We start from the raw sequence: 23052 nt of genomic DNA, 5'->3' as shown, positions 1-23052 counted from the left end.
GAAAAAAAACGGTTAAATTTTTTACAAATATAATAATATATGCCTTTTTTTTAACTTTTTTCCTTTGACAAGTTTTGGCTTACGTTCCATCTTAAAATTTATTTAAAGTCATCATAAAATAGAAAGCATGGCACGTGGTTAAAGTTTAAACATCTGAAATATTAAGTAATAATGCTGAGTAAATTACAACTTCAAAGTAGGGTGCATACATGTAAATATTCCATTTTTGTTCACATTAACTGAATACATTGCCACATTTGAACCTGATCAAGAGCTATTTAATACTATCAATGCCATGCATTTGTGCCCTTACATTTAAATTATTTCCATATATTGATACAAATTCTCCTGATTTGAAGGCTTTCTTTCTTGTTCTGGATAAGCCTGCATTTGACTTAAATGAACTTCTCTATGATGCTGGTTCTGTATATGAAGAATCTATACAGTGGTACAATGATGCCTCCTAATTGAGGCAGATGGCATAATCAATTGGAAGAATTTTCCAATGGAATATATATTCGGTTTTAATTTTAATTAATAAGATACGGACACAAACTATATTATGATGCCTCCCAAATCTTATAATCTCTTCCTTCCAGAGCTGAGGACCATTTCTGGGATCCACTTGGTGGCTCAAAATGACCAGGTCCAATCTTCATAGCAACTTTATCATCTATGATTGCAGCATAAACATCCCTTTCTGCCTTACATATTTTTACCTTAAACATCAAATAAAAAGAATGGTGAGTGCTCCAAGAACACCATAATTTTTATATTACATAGATTACCCTTTAATTTGTGCATAAAAATATAAATAATGCATTTGGTTTCTATGTCAAAACACAAAATGATATAATACTCTTTTACATTGACATCCAATCCGGTGTTGTCAACCTACCACGTAGATAAGATGTGATTTTAATTACATTTATCTACATGACAAATTGACAACATCTGAGTAGATGTCAATGTAAAAAGAGTTTTACACTAACACATATCCAAATTAAACTCATAATAGTGATGACCTATAATTTTCTTTATGTAATAACACTTGATTGTATGCTGGTGTAAAAGAGTTTTACGCTGCCAGTGTATAGAAATTAAACTCTACTAGTATGACACTTACTATACTCCGGCAGTGTAGCTTGTTCCGTTGCCGGACAGACAAAAGCATGGATATTTCACTCTTGTAATGAGAGAATATGTGATCAAAGAACACCGATGGAGTTCCTGGGTGAGTAAGGATGTATGCATATCCTTGCATCTCTTTTCCGCTTGGAAATCTCCAATGACCCTTCAAGAGAAAATATGAAGTGTTGCAATATTTGATAGTTTTAGCAATCTCAGTTATAAATGTTACATCTAAAATTTGCTTTATCTTAATAAAACTTTGTGCAATGAACACTTACAAATGTCAATAATTGCACACTGCTAAAGTATACAGATCTAAATGTGGATATATAAATAAATAAAAAGAATCCAAAGAAATTGAAAGGAAAATGCCTGATTTAATAAACTCCAATCTTAGTTGCAGAAATGTTCATATCAACGGACGAAGGACAGCAGAGGAAAATGAACTATGCTCAATCAGATATTCAGACTCAAGCAGCAAGATAATTTTGTATAGGGAAGTCCGAACCTGGGTAGAGCCAGTATCATGATTTTCTATAAAAGTAACAGCACGAGACGGCCACCATCCAAGAACTCCAGGGGGCTTTCCCTTCTGATCTGACAATCGCCAATATTCACATTTATCCAATGCCTATATGGACCAAAAACGAGTCAACTATCAGTAAATGTTAAGGTAAGTCTGTTTATATCAATAGTAGAGAAATTTTTTGAAGATTTATATTTGCTGTCTGAAAAATCATAATTAAATGATGATACTATTCTCTCCCACATGAAACCAGTTAAAATCTCAGGCATTGATTGGAGCAGCAAGCTTATTCGGGATGAGTATTGAGATTTTTTTGCTAGAAACATTATTAATATCATGGAATAAGTTATGAAAAAGAAACACTACCACGCTGTCTTTGCACTAATCCATTGCAAAAATTTCCAACAAACACTTATAAAAGCATATCCCCCAGGAATTTTAACATTATTAAAACCATCGAATTGAGTGCTTACAGAGTGAAGGATCCCTTTGGTCGTAACATCGAATGCCCCCGCAGTACCATTGGTAGCATTGATCCAGTCAATGATCCGCTGCCTATGCGCGTCTTGATTATGATCCATCTCGCCATATGTATAACTGAGGGAATCCCAGTACTCTCCAACAGCAAAGTAAGGTTCACTTGCTTCGAGGTAATCCTTTACATAACCACCCCAAAATCCTCTCACAAAGTCAAGCCTCCACCCATCATAGCCAATTTCTTTCCTGAAAGACAATTCTTGTACTTCTTCAATGCAACGGAAGAAATGGCGACAATAATAATGTATTTAATCATGAAAACCATAGATTAGAGATGCAATTTTAAGCTTCCAAATCCCCTGATCTTATTATATTATATTATTATAACCTATTCACTACTGACAAACTTATTGGATATACCATCATCTGATACAATATTATGTCCTAAGCAATAGTAATAAGCTATTGAAAATTAAGATCAGTAATATTAACCTCAACCAAAGTAACCATTCTTTAATATCCTTTCTCACAAATTCCTGTGAATGATCAATGTTCGGAGCAGCATGGAAATTATCTCCACTACTTTTGTTGCCTCTACCCTGTTTGGCAAGAAAAGATATCCAATATGTATTTTTAGATTTTCCCAGAAATATAAAGCACTTTGTATTGTAGTATTTGAAAGACAGAACTTCAAAAGAACAAATCACGCATATCATATCTAGTTTACCAATTATAAGGCACTTCAAAATGTTTCAATCAAAGTTGTCTCGTTTATCATGAAGTCAATCAACACATTAGATATGTTTACAACACAAAACTTTGTGTACACGAAGATGTACATCTTCACATTGTGCATATGAGCATGTTCAATTGTGATAGGTATAAACAAATATGTTATTTGCTCCTATTCAGGGTAGAATTCAATTACATAGTAATTGGTGAAGGGAACAGTCAACAGAAGTAATCACTTCAAAATATTTGGATTGCCTACATCATCATAATCCATTTCATGACCTTGTATAAAGTACGAAAATTCAATAAACCGAAAGCACCAATATTAAGATATTATTCTAAATAGAAATGTTATTGGTTTGAGAACAGGCCACCAAACAAGTAGGTCAGTAACAACTTCAACACAACTTATGTGTTCCATTTTGGGCTGTTCACTCAACAAAATGCTAACAACTCGAATATGACGTATAAAGTTTAAACAAAGTTTCTAGAAATTTGCATCTATCAAACAGTTCTAAGTTCTACTGCAACCAGTTCACTTGTATTGACCATACTTTAGGAAGATTGTCTACCCTGAAATAGTTATGGCTATCCACTATTGTCATTCAGGCTATTGGAACAAAGTTACTCTGATACCATAAAATACAATTTCAAACACAAAGCAATGAAAAACATTAAGCACACTACCACAGAACGAAATGTCTGTTTATCTTGATAGACACGCACACATACACAAAAATTTCTTCAACCTATAGTTTCCACATGAACACCACTTTCTTAGGAAACAGAAAGTGTAACACCTAATACATTGTTCATGAAACTATGTTACATGTTATGGCATCAGATATCAATTTTCCTCAGTCTTAAGGATAGAAAACTTGACTTCTTGGGTAGGTTTTTGTTGCGGGAAGAGAGAAAGAGAGAGGGTTAACTGAAAGGCATTGATCTTCAACCTCATAAACAAAACCAGTCATGCTGCTTCTGGGTATAAACAAGGGCAAAGATCTATCCAACTTGATTTAAGATGATTACTAATAATATTAAAACAGACCAATTTTTTTGCCTTAAATTCTCAGAAACAAACCTGAAAATGTGGATCATCAGCAACAATTGCTCGATCGTCCCAGTTGAGACGACCTCCAAATATGTTCCAAATACCATTCTGGTTCTTAAAGTGGGCACATCGATGATTCAAAACGACATCTCCAAGTACTTTGATTCCAGCTCTGTGAAAGCTTTTCACCACATCCTTCAGTTCATCAATGTTTCCATATCTATTAAATAAAAAAACAATTTGTATCAAAATTTCCTTCCCATGAAAATGTGCAAATGGTGCTTCATGTCTATAAAACCTTTTTCCAGCACATTGAAAGAATAATGCCAGATTCCCAGATAATAAACTGAATCAATAAAATGATACTTTTGACGTGCAGAATATAAGACACACTTTCGATGATAAGCAATTTCCTAACAAGGGGTCATCTATCGAGAAATCATAAAAGTTTAAATACAACATTACAACCACATCAGGACCTATGAAAATAATTAGGCAAATAGAATGATTTTAATCAATTACCTAGAATTTAAATTATATAAATCCTTTGGCATGTATCCTTCAGGGGACACAGACTCCGTAGGTGGTGGTAACCAAACTACAGTAAAACCAAATGATGATAGTTCTGCAGCTTTCTCTTTCAGCTCCATGTACCATCTTCCAGATTTATGAGATTCCCAGTTAAACCCTTGGCATAATATTTCATAACCAGTGCCTGTCCCTGAGGATATTTTTGGTGCCTCAGGTGACACCAATGTCTCTGATTCTACAGCAGCCACCGCCTCAGGTTCCACAATGGTTTCCTCTGAGAAAGTTGGAACATTGGTCCTAAAAATACTATAAGCTTCAGCAGCAAGTCTTTCGATTTCTTGAAGAATACTTTCTTGTGCTTCTTTGGATTTTGTTTTTCGAGTCTTCTCAGAGGAAATGTCTGTCACTAAATGCCTTATTTCACTGATTATTCCATCGGTAAACGTAGAGGTAGATTCCTTCTGACTTTCCACTTTTGTCACTTCCCTCTGGACAGCTTCTGATTGATCCTTTCTTTTGCTAGTAAGTGAGTTACTAGAACTTGACAGAGGGATATAAAAGTCATTTCCCTTGTCATTCAACCAATTATTGTCGTCTAGCTTAACAACAAAAAGAAATCCCGAAAATTCTTCTCCCACAGAGATTTCTGCTGAATTCCCCTTCCCGCTGTCCCTTGACTGCAGAAGTGGATACTTCAGTAAATATAACACAAGACACAAAGAAAGGGCAAATAACAACATTACTGCAATGCGCTTACTATTTAGACAGCACTTACTATTCAGTAAATAAAATTGAAACAAGATTAGTTCAGAAAAAGACAAAGCCACATATAGCTGAAGAGAGGAGAAAAAGACAGTATAGAGGTGAATCATTGGATTAGATATTCAAACAATTCTGCAGTCTTAACTCAGGTGCAATATAAAATAAAACATGATTTGGGGTGAAGATCAAATTCGAAATCCTTATAAAAGTATTTTAGTATCAGAACATCTTCACTAATAATTCAAGGCAAGAACTCCACTAATGGTATAACTTATTTATAACCTAGATCCAAGTGCTAACGTATAAAAAGGAAAAGATACACAAGCAGCAAGGCATTCACCTGTAATTTAGTTCTCAAAGCTCTGTTCTTAAATGCTACTGTTTCTGCTGGATGAGGAGCAGGTGGAACTTCCCACTTTCTCATATCATCTTTGCAAACTCCCCAATGAAGGAGAACCTCTCCAGGTATATCTGTTTCTAAATATAAAAGATTGTTAGCTGTCTCAGCACATTTCTTAACGGAGACACTGATAGAGTTGCTGACAGTAACTTCTTTGGTAATTGGCAGCTCTACATAGAAGCCTTCTAGTTGACTATTTCCTTGTTTTGGCTCACTGGATTGCTTGCCGTCATTTTGATCGTTGCTATGCATTGCCTCTGACTTGAGAAGAATGTTAGATATCTGCCCCAAGGCCCCTAGGAGTAAGAAAAGAATGATACATATTTTTAGATCAAGGTTACCAAAAAATGGTGTGTGGAAACAGCTAAAAGGTCAAAACCACAAAATAAAGTGCACCCACAATCATACATATAAAACCCAACTAAGGATCTTTTCGAACTTCAAGAGATATTACGATCCAATGAGTTTTCTTTCTTTTGACAAACTAGAGATCAACCATATTGCTATTCTTTCCCTAGACTAAAATGGATATACTCCAGAACTCTTTACATATAAACTGAAAATACATTTCTTCTTTGTATTTTAGTTGCACCAATAATTCAATGGCTGTTCACTCTATTGATCATTATCTAAGCATCTTATGAGAAAGTGTTTGATTTAAAATACTTAAATACACAAGAGATGACCTATTAGAACCCTGACCTACAAAGTATCATTGTACTATCATTTATTTGACAGTTGACACTTGACACTCACTAAAGGAACACAGAGCAATAGATGAAATAGCATATACATATATTGAAGCAGCAGTAAAATAAAATAAAAAATTGAAAAAAAAAATACAAAGCTTAATAATTTTGATGTACCTGGCCAAAAACTAAAGCCCTTTTTAGGTCCAATTATATTAGCATCCTCCTTCATGTAGCTGACTAGAGGAACCTTGAAATCTCTTCCTTTGTGTTGAAACCAAGCACCAGTTTCCTCATCCTGGGTCAACAGGACCACACAAAAACATAATAACATGAGGCAAAAAGAAAAGTTCAGTCAAGTCCCATAGATCAATCACAAATCCAACATGAAAAAATTAAATCCCAAACAACAACTTGCTACAAAACAAACCTTGAGAACAAAATTAATTGCGGAGATTTCACTGTTGGATGTAAGATCAATCTTGACCTCATGAAAATTATCTCCTTCAGAAGATGACGTTGATTTCTTCAAATGTGTCTCAATTGCATAGTCCTGAAATTTTTTACTTTACACTCAAAACTTTCTGCATCCCAATAATGATCAAGTGCCATGTGTGAAATCATGAAAAAAAACAAGAAAACTTTGTATACCTTTATAGGAACAGATCCTGGGGGTATCATATCACGAGGAGGCTGATCCCATTCACTGCATAATCAATCTTTTAGATCCAATCGTCTATCTTAATTAGATCAATAACAACAGAACTTAAAGAAAGTACAATCATCAAGAATTTCAAACAAAACAAGAGTTGAAGAAAAACCAATAACACTTAGTTTAGCATTGATGTTACCTTCCAACATCATCTAAGCGGGAAACTCCCCAGTGAAGAACCCATTTCCCGGGTAGATTGCAACCCACAGTTAGCTCCCAATTTCTCAAGTCTTTCCCCTGATCCAATCTAACAAAGATCTTTCCCTCCAACTGCAGATTCCATTTCAAGTAAGACAACAATTCATCAATGCCAAAGACCAAATTTTATTGTATAACAACACAATAAGAATTAATAAACAAATAAAAGACGGGAAAATAAAAAATACTGTCTTTCATGTTAGGTTAACTACTTTTTGAAAAAGTGCAACATACAACTTATTAAATACTACTACACTATTACCAATCTGTTTGATTGGTCAGAAAATCAAACGAAACCAAAAGAAAACGAAAAGCAAATAATAACCATCAACAATAAAAGCTGACTGAGCTGATCCAAACATTCACCCCCCCCCCAACTTTTTTGAGGGGGAAAAAAATCACAGAACAGCTCTAGATTCTAACGATACCCTTTACTTCTTCTCAGTTTCCACATCAAAAACAATTTTTTTCCTGGGTATTCCATAACTTGCTCCATAAAGCTAACAATATAAGAGAATTATAAAATAAATTTAAAAAAATAGGGAAATAGAGAGGAGAGAGACCAATTCAGTTCTGTTGATGGGGAAAATCTTGCTGAATAATACATCAGAGGATTGAAGGGGCTCGAGGGTATCAGTGTTTGCGGCAAAAGCTTCAAACTTCGGAGCGTGGAGCTTGTGGGATACCGACCAAGACCAAGAGGAACTCTTGATGATGGTGGAAGAAGAGAGAGAAGAAGGTGGAGGGAGCAACAATGTCTTGGGCTTGGAAGAGCGGTGAATAATGGAAATGGGGATGTCTCTGCGTGTGTTGAAGCCGAAGAGTGGTTCCAAAGTGAGGGCTGTGGACATGCTCATGCTGAAAGCTCAATGATGAATGGTAATGAGAAGAAGAAGAAGAAGAAGGAGAAGATGCAAAAGGAAGTTTTCTCAGTTTGCAGCAACTTGAAAGTGTGGACAACAGATTTTTTTTAGTTACAAAAACTAAAATTCATTTTTTTTTTTCTACAAATTTGAAAAAACACAAAAACATCATTAAGTTATTGCATAAAAGATACATTTATATTTATCCAACATTTCTTCGACATACATTTTGTGAATATATTTAAACACATTCAAGTATAATTATATATTCTAATTTTATTCTTGATTTATAATTTTTAAATCAATTTAAAAATAATGTATTACTGATTATTAACACAATAAATTATATAAAATATTTTATATAATTATAAAATTATAAATATAAAAACTTTAAAAGAAATTATGTGCACTTAATATTAACAAAATATTAAAATATTATTATAATTATCTAACAAAATTATATTTATATAAAAAATAAAATAATATAGATTCAATAATTAGACCTAAATAAATTGTTAGGATTAAATTTTAACTCATTTGTTTTTTCCCCAAACTATGACTAAAATTGAAATTATTAAATAGTTAGTATTAAAGCAAGGTCTACAATTTTGTGATTGAAATTGATCTTGACATTAATATTGGAATAATATATCAATTGTACTATACAAATATTTCTTTTTATTTTTCGATTTTGCTCTTAATTAAGTATAATATATTATTAATAAAAATTGTACCTAATTTTTTATATCTATCTCTATTTTTGTTATTTATTATTTTATTTCTATACAAATAATGTCAACCAAGTGTTAAGATTTGATATTTGTCTAATTAATATATACGAACATTTAAAACTCCGAACTAATTAGTGAATATTAATTATCATGTATGACGATAAATACTCTAATTATAAGTCAAAAAGTGTCTTCTTTTATTATTTCACGAGTTATTGTTATTTAGGAATTAGGATAGCTTATTGATCAACTTTCCGATCATGAATTGGGATAATCTTTAAACTGTTGTATGGATGAAATAATCAAAAGCATATCTTAATCTCAAACAGAGATATATTTATTTAAAATTGGCCAACTCAAGCAACGTAGCATTAATCATATATTTTAACTCGGATCATGCAAGGATATGATCCACGATTTTTGTTGTTTTGCACATGTTTATGTTGTTTTGTACATATTTTACTTTATTTTTAATTGTAGATTGATTTTAATGTTTTATTTTTCGTACAAATGTTAATATATCAATTCAATTATTGTAAAGTGATCACGGGAAAAAATATCGTCTGTCAAGAAGAATCAATATAATTTATGTGGTTCTCTCTACTATGTAGGAGCTTATTTTTCACTTACTTTAATTAATAACGTTTAGATAAAAGGTTAAGTTGAAATGAGGAAAAATAATTTAATTATCGGAATATCTTTAAAGTTGTCTTTTTAACTTGGCTCAAGATATGACGAAAGGAGATTACCATCAATCTACAGGTTCGGATTCTCTCCAACCCTTGAGAATGTGAGATCATTAACAATTTCAAAGAGGTACTTGATATATATTTCATAATCTTGATGACAAAATTTATGTTATGATTTGGGAAAATTGACGATGATATTTAATTTAAGCCTTTAGATGTCCTATAGTTTCTAAGTATATATCTTTTTAATCTTTATAATATTATCGTACTTAACATTGATCTGTGCACTTACAACAGAATTGTATATTTATAGTAACTAAAATATGGTATAGTACGGAAATAAGGAAAATATATTAATTTAATTTAATTAATGATATAGACATGTAACATGTGATACTTGCCCTTTCTCTAAAATAAAATTATTTTTTATTTTTTCCGGCCAAATATAGCAAACACACACCGTCATCTAAATCCACCAAGGAATTGACAAAATTTCCAAATATATTAAAAATCAATATCATATACATTATTATTTAATGTTTTTTTTTTCTAATCGAAAATAGGAAGACTCAAATTCGCAATTTTTTATATGAGTATGGAAAAATTATGCTATTGAACTATAGTTCGTTGGCATTTATTATTTATTATTTAATGTTTGTGAAAATGTTTAATTGTATTATTATAAAAAAAATAATTATTAAAAAAATATTTTTTATATGTTTTGGGCATATTAAATATATAAAAATTCAAAACATTTTTCTATTATTATAATATTAAAAGCTAAATCCTATATCGAGCTTATCACAATAAATTTATCCAAAACACATGTTCAGCTGTGCGTAATCAAAATGTTGGTTGTGAAAAAATTTCCTCTACTTTCTCTCTCAATTAATATTATAAAATATCATTTTTATTAATATAATATATTTTCTTTGTCTTGTTTAAACAATATACATAAAAAATTTATATTTTATAACATCAATTAAAAAAAAGTTTGAGAAAATCTACTTTCTCTGTCACATTTTGATCTCATTCAATCTCGTCAATTGGTGAGAATGAAAATTTTAACGCACCAACCTCTTACCCAATAAGCAAGAGTCTTAACAAAATTAAGGATAAATTATTAAAATAATATCTAAAAATTTATATTATTGACAAAATAATTTATAAATATAAATGATATTTTTTATTTTAAAACGTGATAAAAATGTATTAAATGCGATAAGAGAACCAACCTCGTCTAGATACACTTGTTTCTTAGTGTATTAACTCATTTTGTACTTCTCTTTGTTTGTCTCTTTGTCAAAAATCAAAATAGACCTTTTTTTTGGGTTTGTTATTGTATTATTGTATCAAAATTTAAAGTGGGCACGATCACTTGACATGCACTTGTTAATAAATCAATCTTCATTTCTTCATAGTAAAGACTCTTACTAGCCTATTTTTATGAGAAACCGTAACAAATACTTTAAAGACTTTCTTTTTGCTTCCCTTTTTGTATTGGATGTAGAATTTGAAAATTGGAAGAATAAACAAGTGGTTCGAGTGGGTGTTCATGGATTGGATTGGTTTTAGTGTTATTTAAATTCGATCTGAAAATTGTGGATATAGATTTGATATGTACATTAATAAGATTAGATTGCGAATTTTGTGTAGGTATTTACATATTCGATCCGCATATTCACGTATCTACAAAAATAAAAATAAATAAATAAGTAAATATTTTTTATGTTTTATTTCAACTAATAATTATCATATATGTTGTATTATTTTAATTTATTATTTAAGAAAAATATATTTAATATTATTTTAAAAGTAAACATATTTTAAAAGATAAAAAAATTAAATTTTATTGATATTTTTTTAATAAAAATAACCTTTTAAAAATATGTTTGTGTTTTGTGGATATATCCAACACGATCGGATACAATTTTAAAAATTGTGAATATTAAATTCGATCTTAATCCGATGATTTTAGTGCGAATCGGATCGAAATTTTAATCATATCCGATCCAATCCAATTTACGTTCACTCCTAAATTCGGGATCGAAATGCAGTTATTTTTTTTGTCCAGGACCCATATGTTTTTGAAATGCTAGATAACCAAATTGTTTTTCCAGTCAAATTTAACAAAATCAAATTGATATACACATATTTACATTTTCATTTACATTTTTTTTCCTTTACTACCTTCGTTATCGTCATCACAATCGTCATCATTATTATTGCAATAGTGCTAGAAAATTAGCATATTTTATAATTTGTAATTATTAATTAATTATTATTAATATTTTTAATGACATAAAATTATATTTAATGGTATAAAATTACATATTCTTTTTTTATAGTTAAAATGCTAACTAAATTTTAATAAAAATACTAATTTTAAGATTTTATTATTATTATCATCTTTTCTCCTTCCACTATTTTTTTTTCTTTTTTTCACTATCTTCTTTAATTTTTTGGTTTGATTTTTTTATTAATTTTTCCCTCCTTCTCTTTCTCAATCATTATCATCGTATTTTTATTTGTTTATTCTAATTTTAAAATGAATAAATTTAGGATTTTATTGTAACGTGGATCTCTAAGTAATATTACTCTAATAATAGTTTCGTCTTTGTGAAAAAAGCTCTCACGCTGCAATTATTTTGTATAGTCTGATAGGATGTTTTATTATCAAGTTACTACTAGTGAGTACAATGCTGCAATTAAAGAGACAATAAAAAAGTTAGCTTGTTACACTAGAAAAGAAGAATGATGCTGTAGTTACGGAGAGAGACTGGTCTAGAAGTTGTATAAATGTAGACTCCTTTTTTTTTTGTAGGATTTGTGATTTGTGTTGCTGTCTCTAGGATATAGGTTGCTTAACAAGAGATTTATGTGATTTTTGAGTATTTAAATGGTGCATTGATATATATGATGTTATAAGAATGAATGTTGTAAATATTAATATTAAAGTATCGTTTTTTTTTCTAACGTTTGGGTAAATCCTATTTATATTCCTAACGTTTATAAAAGTGATTTAATGTTATCATACTATCAATTATACTAACAAATCATATTATATTTTTTAATTATTCTCATTTGAATGTATTCATTTTCAATTAGGTCTTACTTGGATGTGTTCGATTTTAATATTATACCCGCTATTTGTGTTTAGATTCAATTATGTCCCTAAAAAAGTAAATTATGTAAATATTGTAGAAATTAGTTTTAACTTTTGATGAGCTATTTTTCGAAGTGGATCATCGATTCTATCCCAGACATTTGTATTCTAACTTCAAGAAGATATTTTTAAAACTCAAACTAAAGTGTTCATGATATGTAATTGACGGCAGGATAACATTGAATCACTTTTACAAATGTTAGGGATACAAATAGGACGATTTAAACGTGGAACACAAATAGAATTTACCCCAAACATTAAAGACAAAAACGATACTTTACTCTTAATATTAATATGCAAAATAATGAACTTCTTAAATGTCACTATGAGTGTTCAACATATGAAAAAAATTAAGAACAATATCAAATAACGTACGACAACATTAAAATAAACTAAGAATAAATCACAACTTCCATATTAAAATTGATATATAAACACACCATAGTAGATATATATATGTCATCAATAGGCAATCAAAATAAATATTTAGTATCACATCATAGACAATGATTATACATAACATGAATTTTAAAAACTTAAAAAAAAAGTAATAGCAAACTTGCAGAGAACACTCCACAATATATCTAAGAATAAGACACAATTATACTCACCAATTACATAGAATAAGACAAAATATAATAAAAAATAAACATAGTCAGACATATTGGTTTTTAATAAATTATATTATCAGTCAAATTAATTCCAAAAAAAAAACATTATATTTTTATGTTTTGTAATACAGAAATTAATTTATTTTCGATCAATTCCATATGTCAATTAAAGTTTAGCTCAATTGGTTTATGTACCACTTAATTTATCGGATTTGACGAGTCCAACTTAAGGAATGACCAATTTAACAGACATTAATGGATGTTGGAGATTCACAAAATTATTAAAATTTGTTGAGAATTAATATTGGTTTAAAAATTTGTTGAGACCAATTTGAGTAAATATTTTTTTATTTAATTGAATTCTTAAATCGAATTTTCTCTAAAAGAAAAACAAATTTAAAAATCAGATATTTTAGTTAAAGTTATTGATTTATTTGGGCGTCATTCTCAAAAAATATTTTTTTTTAAGGATTAATCTCTACACATAAGTGTTTTGCGCTTACAAATTTTACAAATCTAAAGAGAACGAAACCTCCTAAACGCACTGCTTATGTTACGTGTCTCTTTAATAGACTTTTAAATAAATCCAAATCAATTAACGCGTGAATATATAACTTCCATTTTTCAAAAGATTTCGCTTCTTTTTTCGAGTTTCTTGCCAAATTTGTTCGATCTTTTTCGTGCGTTCTCTCGTTGCCTTCGATCTCCTTCTGTTTTTTTCGATTTTTATGGTTTCTGAAATCAAGCTTTAAAATTGTTTTGAAGACAATAGAACTTCAGAAATACACCCAAACGATTACAGAAATACACCCAAACAGTTGCAGAAATAAACCAAACGATTAAAGAAATACACCCAAAGGATTACAGAAATACACTAAAAGGATTTAAGAAATACACCAAAAGAATTTAAGAAATACACCCAATATCAAGAGAAAGATAGTATATTTCTTTTTGAAATCTTTTAATGTTTTGCTGGTTAAAGATGATGCACATGATAGAGACAATCTAAAGAAAAACAACTAGAAGAACAGTAAAACAGTACCTTGAATAATGTTTCTTCATTTTGTCTGGTGATTTTTTATGGAGATTTGTATATTTTCTTCTTGATTTCTTCTACTATTTGCGAGGAGTTGGAACGTTTCTTCATAAGAGGAAAAAGAGGAAGAGTGCGGTATAATGAACGTGTTGTGGAAAAACGATTACAAGTGCGTGTGCGTTGGACGCTCAATTCTAAAGGAGTGGTGCGCGTGTTTTTTTCTTTGACTTTGGTCAACTTGTATAACTTGTAAGCCAAAAAGGCTTGTATGTGTAGCAGGCCTCCTTTTTTTAAAATAATATTTTTTAAAAGATCTTTTTACAAAAGTAAAATTGATTTTATGTTTGGATATCTCATATAAAAATATCTTTTTATCTATCAATTATGTTTGGATAAAATAAGATAAAAATATTTGTTTGTTCATTTATTATATAAAAAATATCTTTTAAAAAAAGATATAAATGGTAGCTTCTCAAAAAAGATATTTTTTATTTTTCTAGTTCTTTTACTTTTACTATTAAAAATTTGTCAAACACAATAAAAAATAAAAAATATATTTTTTATTAAAAAAATATTTTTTTATCAATTTAATAACGTTCAAACAAGCACATAATATATAATTGTTTGTGTTTTTTTTTTTACATTTATAACATACGAAAATTACTAATTTTTTATAAAAATACTTAAATATCCATCAACACATTAATAAAAATATTTAATTGATAATAAACCATCTATATAATTATATGAAATTCATATATCTAATTAGAATATAGGAAAATAATATGTACCGTTAACAATACATCGCAATTAGGACAAAATACTTGAATAAACTAAAGGGAGATAAATATTACCAATATCATTCATAATAGCAAAATGGTACGTGGATCATTCAAAGGTCTTCTTTATATAAATTGAATTAGAGTAATTTGAGTTGCAATTTATATTAGTAAATTGAATTAGGTTAGATAGAATTATTAGGCCACATGTAAATCGAATTAGACAATTTTGATTTACACCTGAATCAAGTAAATCAAAATAGGCTAGTAAGATCTATGAATGGGTGGTTTCGTTCAAAGTAAATCGAATTAGGCTATTTCGATTTACCTTGTTGGAAACCAAAACACATAATTCGAATTAGGTTAAGCAAATTTACTATTGTTTCAACAATATATTCAAATGGAAGCAAGGTAATTCGATTTAGAAGGGAGCCAATGTGTATAAATAATTGTGAAATGTGAATTTTCCATCATAGTAGTGAGCTTCACAATAGTTAGTGATGAGAGCTTTTTAGTTTTTGTACACTATAGAGGGTCGATTAAGAAAAAATGTGTTTCGGAATTAAGTATACAGATAAGGATCTACTTAGTATTTTCACTAAAGTTTTGACGAGTTTCACCGCATTTAAGAATAATATAATCCGAAAACTGAGTTTGCAAGGCATAAAACGGATGGAGAAGTTATTTTACAGAATTCCGATTTCGATTTTGCGGAATGATGTGAAGTATGATTTGTTCGTCATAAGCAGTGATGAAGACTTGGAAGTGTTGTTTCACTATCGTCGGCGATTCTCGGACGTGAGGACCCTGAACTGTTGGCCAAGCTTGTGGATGTGGTCTTTAGCTCAGAAGGTTCTAATCGGATTCCTCTACATTCAGCCACGGCCGCCGAGTTGAGTTCGAGGCCTGGTGATGTATCTTCATCTCTGCCTGTGATTGAGCCTAATGAATGTTTGGTGGCCTCTCCGTCCTTCGCTGCCGATCTAGACCGCACTCGTGACACAGAAATGAGTTGATACTGTGCAGGTAGTTGATGCTGCGTTTGAAGTGGCCAGCATTGATGATGTGGTCCCAGATCCCCACCAGGGTGGAGCCCCTAAAACGAAATTTTAAGTTTTGTTGTACTAACCTCAGTGTGCACGCTACCAGCGATATGTGCGACTACATATAAGCAGTAGATCCGATTCGAGTCGTCTTCCATTATGTTAGGCAGTGTCGTTTTCTCTGGATTTGATGGAAACTTGGAATGGTAAAATGTAATTCGAATAAAGTGGATTCGAATTATATAGAGTGAGGCTGCATTTAAATCGAAATAGGTGAATTAGATTTAGTGTGGATAGAAGGTCTTATGTAAATCGAATTAAGTAGGTTAGATTTACTATTGACTAAATCGTAATTACCTATTTCAATTTACTATGGATACTAGACTATGGATTAATTCGAAACAGCCTAATTCAAATTACCATGGATTTGAAAATCATGTGCTAAATCTACTTAGTCTAATTTAAATTATGCGTACTTCAAACTGTCCTAATAAATATATTTTACCTAATTCAATTTAGTACATTTATAAATCAAAATATCCTAGTTCGATTTACATAAAAAGAAGCTTTAGATACTCCATCAACCTTTTCTTACTTTTGGATGATATTAGTAATATTGAACTTCAATTGGGTGGTCTATGTATTTTGCCCTCGCAATTAACTATAAAAAGAATTCAATTCAATATAACACACTATAAGTGATATGTTTTTTATATAGCTCCCTCTCTCTATTATTCACTATTGTATTGTTTTTCTTTTTGTTGATCATCATTCACTATAGTTTTAGCACAAACACAAGTCCCTTTAACAACAAATTTTCCTTATGCTCCCAATTTGTTTTTCTTTAAGATAAAAGGAAAAATACACGTGCCATTGTATTGGACACGTGCATTTATCAAATACTAACAGTCACACATTCCAATTTTTTATAAACAAAATAAATAAATTGAAAAAGAAAATAAAATGAAAGAATCCAAAATGGAGGCGGAATATGCCGCCAGTACTTAACACCTTGTTCCGATTCTCGAGCCACCACTTCCTCGTGTTACGAATCAACGGCCACAGATTCATCTCCTCATCTAACATTACATCCGACGGCTGTAGATCATCCTCTGTGTTTCGGCGAACACTTCCCCAAATATTAGGGTTTGTTCTTCGCATTGCTCAAACCCTCGAACACTTTACACGCTACACAGATTTTCCCTCATTTTTTTTTCTTTTTCTCATAAATCTTAGTTTCTATTTTTCCGGGGAAAAACATGGTGAATGGTCCAGGTCTCTACTCCGATATCGGAAAGAAAGCTCGAGGTATCTGATTTTTTTCTTTTTCACTTTTCTTAATCATTCAGTTTTTTCCCTGTCTGTTGATGGATTTGTGTTCGTTTAATTTGTACCAAAAAATTGAATTGCAGAGCTTCTGTTCAAGGATTATCAGAACGACCACAAGTTCACTATCACCACTTACACTTCCACTGGAGTGGTAAGCTCATATTTCTGGGGGTAAATTTTACAATAAATTTTACCTTGGAAGTAGAATTTTCTGGTGCAGTTTAATCATGGAAGTATTGTTTTATTGATTGGAGCTTTTTATGTATTTTTTAATCATTTTCTAAATTTCATTATATTTTTCTACTATTTGGGTTATTATTATAATTATTCTTTTAATTTTTGTGATCGATTCTGCTGATTTTATAGTTTCAATTGGTGTTTCTATACTCAGGAAATCACTTCAACTGGAATCAGGAAGGGTGAGATATATTTGGCAGATGTCAACACTAAGCTGAAGAACAAGAACATCACAACCGATATTAAAGTTGACTCGAATTCAAATGTGAGTTGAAATTTATTGCTGGCATGATTTTGCCCTTGATACTAGTTGATTTTACAATTGTAACGATTACTTTTTAATTGTAGCTGCCGTTTTTGCATGGGATGTCTCATTAGTGATACTCCCTCCATTCCATTTTTGGTAGTTGTTTTGAATGTTTCTGATACAACGATTCGTATATTAAGGTATATCTAGATACATCAGTATATGAATATACGCTTACATATTATCAATATGGAATCCAGGGAGTATATAACTAGTTCACTCCCATTTTGTCTATTTGTAGAAGTTTCGTGTCTAGTTACTTTTGTGTGACCATAACAAAAGCAAACATTTGCTATACCTTTAATCATTTTTGTAATGTGATAAGAAGTTAACGTATGCTTTTATATTTAAGTTGCCTAATAAATACACAAGTCTCAATATGACAAAAATTTAGTGATTAGTTAGAGCTTTTGCAATGTATATTTTACAAGCTTTTATATTGACTTGGATACTTTTCAGCTGCTTACTACTGTTACCGTGGATGAACCCGCACCTGGACTCAAATCCATTTTTAGCTTCATTTTCCCAGATCAGAAATCTGGCAAGGTAAAGAGAATAGTAATTTTTCTTTGATATATCTCAAAATAGTTAGTATCGATCGATGATCGATGGCATAGAAAGTCAATATAGATTTTCTTGTATTAACTTGTGGCTAACCTATTCTGGCATATAAAGTTATTCTCAATAAGTTTATTTCCTCTCTATTGGTGTTTAATAGGTTGAACTCCAGTACCGGCACGAGTATGCTGGAATAAGCACCAGCCTTGGATTGACAGCAACTCCCATTGTTAACTTCTCTGGTGTGGTCGGAAATGATTTGGTTGCTGTTGGGACTGATCTTTCATTCGATACTGCCTCTGGAAACTTTATCAAATATAATGCAGGGCTAAACTTCACTCATGCTGACCTTATTGCGTCCCTAACCGTGTAAGTAGGCCAAACACCGAACACTTTTTAGTTAGTAACTATGGCCTCCAATTTTATAGATAGGCTTATCTGTTTTCTTATGCAACCTAAATTGTTACCTTTTTGCCCCCCTTTTGTTGTTATTATTATTTATAATTTTTATGTTATAACTTTGTTAATGAATGTAGAAATGATAAGGGTGACACCGTCAATGCATCATACTATCATGTTGTAAGCCCGTTGACAAACACTGCTGTTGGTGCCGAGCTTTCTCACAGCTTTTCTAGCAATGAAAACATGCTGACTATTGGCACACAGCATGCACTTGACCCCCTAACATTGGTGAAAGCTCGGGTGAACAACTATGGCAGGGCCAATGCTGTGATCCAGCATGATTGGAATCCAAGAACCCGGGTCTCTCTCTCAGGTGAAGTGGATACCGGGGCAATTGAGAAGAGTGCAAAGGTTGGTCTTGCCGTGGCCTTGAAGCCTTAGAGCCTAGTTTGGTTCTGCGATTTCATCGATTGTGTCTCTCATTGTGGAGGCAATAAGTTTAGTGGTGGGGATTCACTTTCCCAATGAACATTTAGTCCTTCATTTTGGAGTTCTTGATTATCGTTACATATCTTGGTGGGCTTGGGATGTAAAAATAATTATAAACAAATTTTAAATTTGCCTGTATTTTATTCAACGAATCAACACGGAAGGCATTGATTGATTCACCTTTGAGTTGTTTTTGAACTTGAAAGGTGATAGTTTCTGTAAATCAGATTCTTGTTCAGTGTATATCGAAAATTTAACGCAGAGGACAGTAGTAAATGCATCTAGTTTTTGGTTATATTGACAATCATAATACTCGTGACAAAAGCTTGTAACACCCCAGTTTTGTTGGAATCTGTATTTGCTGGCTAAGTGGATATCTAATGTTGTAGATTTAGTAACAACGATGGTCTAAAACCATAATAGAATCTAAACCATTAGATTATCTTGATACATAATCCAATTAATTGAATTAACAATGCAAGATCTTGCCCATAATAATCTGCATTTTAAAAGGGAAACTCCTTTTCCCGCATAGAGTTGACCCTTCTTACACCACATTTTCTTTTCTTCCCATATTAACGATTATTTATATTTCTAACAGATGAGTCTGTTGTAATATAACAAACATTCAAAATACGGGGACATGTTTTCCAATGGAACCAAAAGGAAAGAGAAAAAGGAAAAATATTGAAAGCATAGCAAACAGCTTAGAAGTCATGGCAAAAACAAGAAAATATGCAGCTAAAGTTGAGAGGCTAAACTCAACTGTCCACTGATGTGAATGCTAAATTTCAAGATTAAGCCACATTTCCTTGAAGAAGACCTTCTCTAATTTGTGAAGAAATATCTTTAACAGCTCCCGGTCCATGTGGAACGAAAACAGAATTGGATTTTGAGGATGCACCGATTTCCTTCAATGTATCAAAATATTGGGTGACCAGAACCATGTCCATGACATCCTTTGATGTTGTCCCAGGGACATTCTCTGAAAAGGCTAGCACGCTGTCCCTCAGGCCATCAACAATGGCTTGGCGTTGACGGGCTATTCCAAGCCCTGCTAGATACTTCGACTCCGCTTCTCCTTCTGCTCTCTTAATCTGCAGAATCTTCTCCGCCTCGGCCTTCTCATTTGCAGCCACCCTCAATCTCGCAGCTATTTTCAACGAATAAAGTATCGTGTAGATTTAGAAACGAAAAGTTTTTGCTGAAAAGAAGACTAGACACTGAATTACATCGATACTAATAGAATTTCCTTCTTGACAGGAAATTTTCTATAATGTGAATGTTTCTTCTATTTGCATGTCTCTGAGAAACAAAAAATACAACTCTGATCTAATAAAAATGTATAATGATGCAGATCCAGAAAGAATACCAGCATTTATCTCGTTCATGGCTCTCTTGACATGCTCATCTGGTTCGATATCCACAATAAGAGTCTGAACTATCTCATAGCCATAAGCACACATTGCCTATTTGAAAGCAAAAAAATCAATATTATGAGTAACTAAACCGTTGGTTCTCAGCATAGAAAAATAGGGAGAAGTAAAAAAATAGGTACATAAAAATGAGTTACCTTTTCAAGTTCTTCCTCTACAGCTTTCGCAATTTCATTCTTCTGTTCAAAAGAGGCGTCTAGTTCCATCTTTGGAACACTTGCCCTAATAACTGCAATAACAACATAAACTTATCAATCTCATCCTGAATATACAGATACATCCAAAGAAACCAATTTCTTGGAGGAGTATACGTCACAAATCCACACCATCAAAGACATAGGCTTGAATCTGTGCTCTGGTATTGCTAAGCTTGTAAAATGCATCTACGGCACCTTCTGCAAGTGCTCGATATTGGATGGAAGCAACAACGGTGACAAAGACATTGTCCTAATGGTATTGGATATATCAAGATCAGGTAAGCAAATAAAATCAAGAGAGAAGAAAAACAATTGCAATATCTATAGTAGTAAAAGAAGAACATGCATAGGTAATGAACAGAGACTAAAAGATAACATTGAAATGAAGTACTTATAATATAGGCCTTGTTTGGTAGGTGTCTCAAGACAGACAAAAAGACATTGGGATATACAAATTTGTTTGCGAAAACGGATAAATACAGAAATGAATGAAATGTCTTTGTCTAGGACAAAACTCCTAACACATTTTTTGTTTAACTTGTCTCTATCTTGTGTCTATGTATTTTATCATTTTATGTCATAAGACAGTTGCTCAACAACAATCATATAGTTAGACAAATCCTTTGTCTTGTATAGAAATAAGAACAAACCTTCGTCTTGGTTTCGCAGCGAACATCAAGCTGCTGCACACGCAAAGAAAGGTAACCAGCTACTTGATTGCCAAGACACCAAGGCACAAAGTGGCAACCGGGTTCAAGCACATCATCGAACTTCCCAAAAACTTCCTTGATAGCTACCGTTGACTGGTCCACTTGAAGACAACCAAGAGCTAGCCCCATCTTTTAGGAACCCTGCACCAAAAATAAGACGCCAATCCAACAGTTATGCCTCAAATATTTTTATACATCACAGATGCAGAACTTGGGATTATATTCAATAAGCTCCATATGTAATGCATGAAATATGTAACAACTTAAATTCCAAAAATAAAAAGGGGAAAGGATATCTATTAAAGCATATTAAAGAACAGAATGATTGAATTCTGGTCAAAATAATTGGAATCTACAAACAATAACTGAAGAGAAATGTTTCTTATATACACCAGGCTACTAGGTCTCACACCCCATTCAAATGTAACACAAATCTTAATCATAATTGAACAAAACAAAGACAGACAAAATTAAATTTTCATCATGTGATAGGTAATAGATTGTCTACTATCACCATTCACCAAGACCTAATGATTTTATCACCTTTTGTGAGACATTTGGAAAATCTCCCCACTTTATGCGTTTGAATTCAAAGGGAAAAGTGAGCACATTAAAAAATAGGATTAACAAATTCTATTAAACAGAATCAAGTACACAGAAACAAAGCCACGTCAGCAGAGAGATAAACGATTATCGAGAATAAGCTGAAAGAAACAAACACAGAAAAAGGACTGCAAGTGGATCAAATGCGAAACGTAATGAATTGTGAATTGCAAGTGGGAAATAGAGTGAAATTGGAGAGTTCTGTAACTGTTAAAGAAGAGGAATTGGTAAGCAACGAAATTGTGAAATGAAGAAAGGAAAAAAGTGATTTTTGTCTCACCACAACACAAGACAGTAAATTTTTCGTCAGCGGGAATTGAATCCTGACAGCAACACAACACAACAGATTCGTTCTAAAGGAGTTACCTTTCCCCTAATTCGCATGCCAGATTCTTAATTGTTCTTTATCAATCTTGTCGCACTCTTTTTTTTTTTTCAGTTATTAATATTCCCAAGTTAGTTTAATGTGACAATTTTTAATCTAGACATGGAGAGAAGAATGATGTAGTACGCAGTTATGGAGTGTATGGATATTTTACACAACTGTAATGTCAGGAGCAAAAATCGGACCATTTGATTTTTGTATCAAAAAATTGGATTTTCAATTTGTGTTTAAATAATTAAAAAATTTTGAAATACAGAAATCGAACGGTC

The 23052-nt window shown here is 31.7% G+C and overlaps 3 protein-coding genes across 7 annotated transcripts; 1 reads left to right on the top strand and 2 right to left on the bottom strand.

The window, feature by feature from the left end:
• Positions 1-138: 138 nt before the first annotated feature.
• LOC112791891 (alpha-amylase 3, chloroplastic) lies at positions 139-8248 on the bottom strand. Its single transcript, XM_025834915.3, has 13 exons — positions 7776-8248; positions 7154-7284; positions 6954-7008; positions 6733-6855; positions 6480-6600; positions 5554-5909; positions 4443-5128; positions 3951-4140; positions 2627-2733; positions 2131-2380; positions 1640-1762; positions 1127-1294; positions 139-719 (listed from the first exon to the last, which is right to left on the bottom strand). The coding sequence occupies exons 1-13, from the start codon at positions 8067-8069 to the stop codon at positions 561-563; spliced, it is 2763 nt and encodes a 920-aa protein (XP_025690700.1). The 5' UTR covers positions 8070-8248; the 3' UTR covers positions 139-560.
• An 8812-nt stretch (positions 8249-17060) lies between these two features.
• Positions 17061-19713, top strand: LOC112791890 (mitochondrial outer membrane protein porin of 36 kDa). Its single transcript, XM_025834914.3, has 6 exons — positions 17061-17438; positions 17543-17610; positions 17851-17961; positions 18463-18549; positions 18722-18930; positions 19098-19713. Exons 1-6 carry the CDS (start codon positions 17390-17392, stop codon positions 19402-19404), a joined length of 831 nt encoding a protein of 276 aa, XP_025690699.1. The 5' UTR covers positions 17061-17389; the 3' UTR covers positions 19405-19713.
• Positions 19714-20009: 296 nt separating this feature from the next.
• Positions 20010-22985, bottom strand: LOC112791889 (hypersensitive-induced response protein 1). 5 transcript variants are annotated; one of them, XM_025834910.3, is made up of 6 exons: positions 22765-22985; positions 21736-21936; positions 21215-21335; positions 21026-21117; positions 20825-20921; positions 20010-20605 (listed from the first exon to the last, which is right to left on the bottom strand). In XM_025834910.3, exons 2-6 carry the CDS (start codon positions 21922-21924, stop codon positions 20250-20252), a joined length of 855 nt encoding a protein of 284 aa, XP_025690695.1. In that variant the 5' UTR covers positions 21925-21936; positions 22765-22985; the 3' UTR covers positions 20010-20249. The 5 variants fall into 5 exon arrangements, with proteins under 5 accessions (XP_025690695.1, XP_025690694.1, XP_025690698.1 ...); XM_025834909.2 differs by having other exon boundaries at positions 22679-22872; XM_025834913.3 differs by lacking the exon at positions 22765-22985 and adding an exon at positions 22607-22709.
• Between the last annotated feature and the right edge of the window lie 67 nt (positions 22986-23052).

This window comes from Arachis hypogaea, chromosome 13, assembly GCF_003086295.3.
Source record: "Arachis hypogaea cultivar Tifrunner chromosome 13, arahy.Tifrunner.gnm2.J5K5, whole genome shotgun sequence".
NCBI classification, from domain to species: domain Eukaryota; kingdom Viridiplantae; phylum Streptophyta; class Magnoliopsida; order Fabales; family Fabaceae; genus Arachis; species Arachis hypogaea.
Note: the sequence above shows the minus strand (reverse complement) of the source record. Positions and strands in the feature narration are given on the sequence as shown.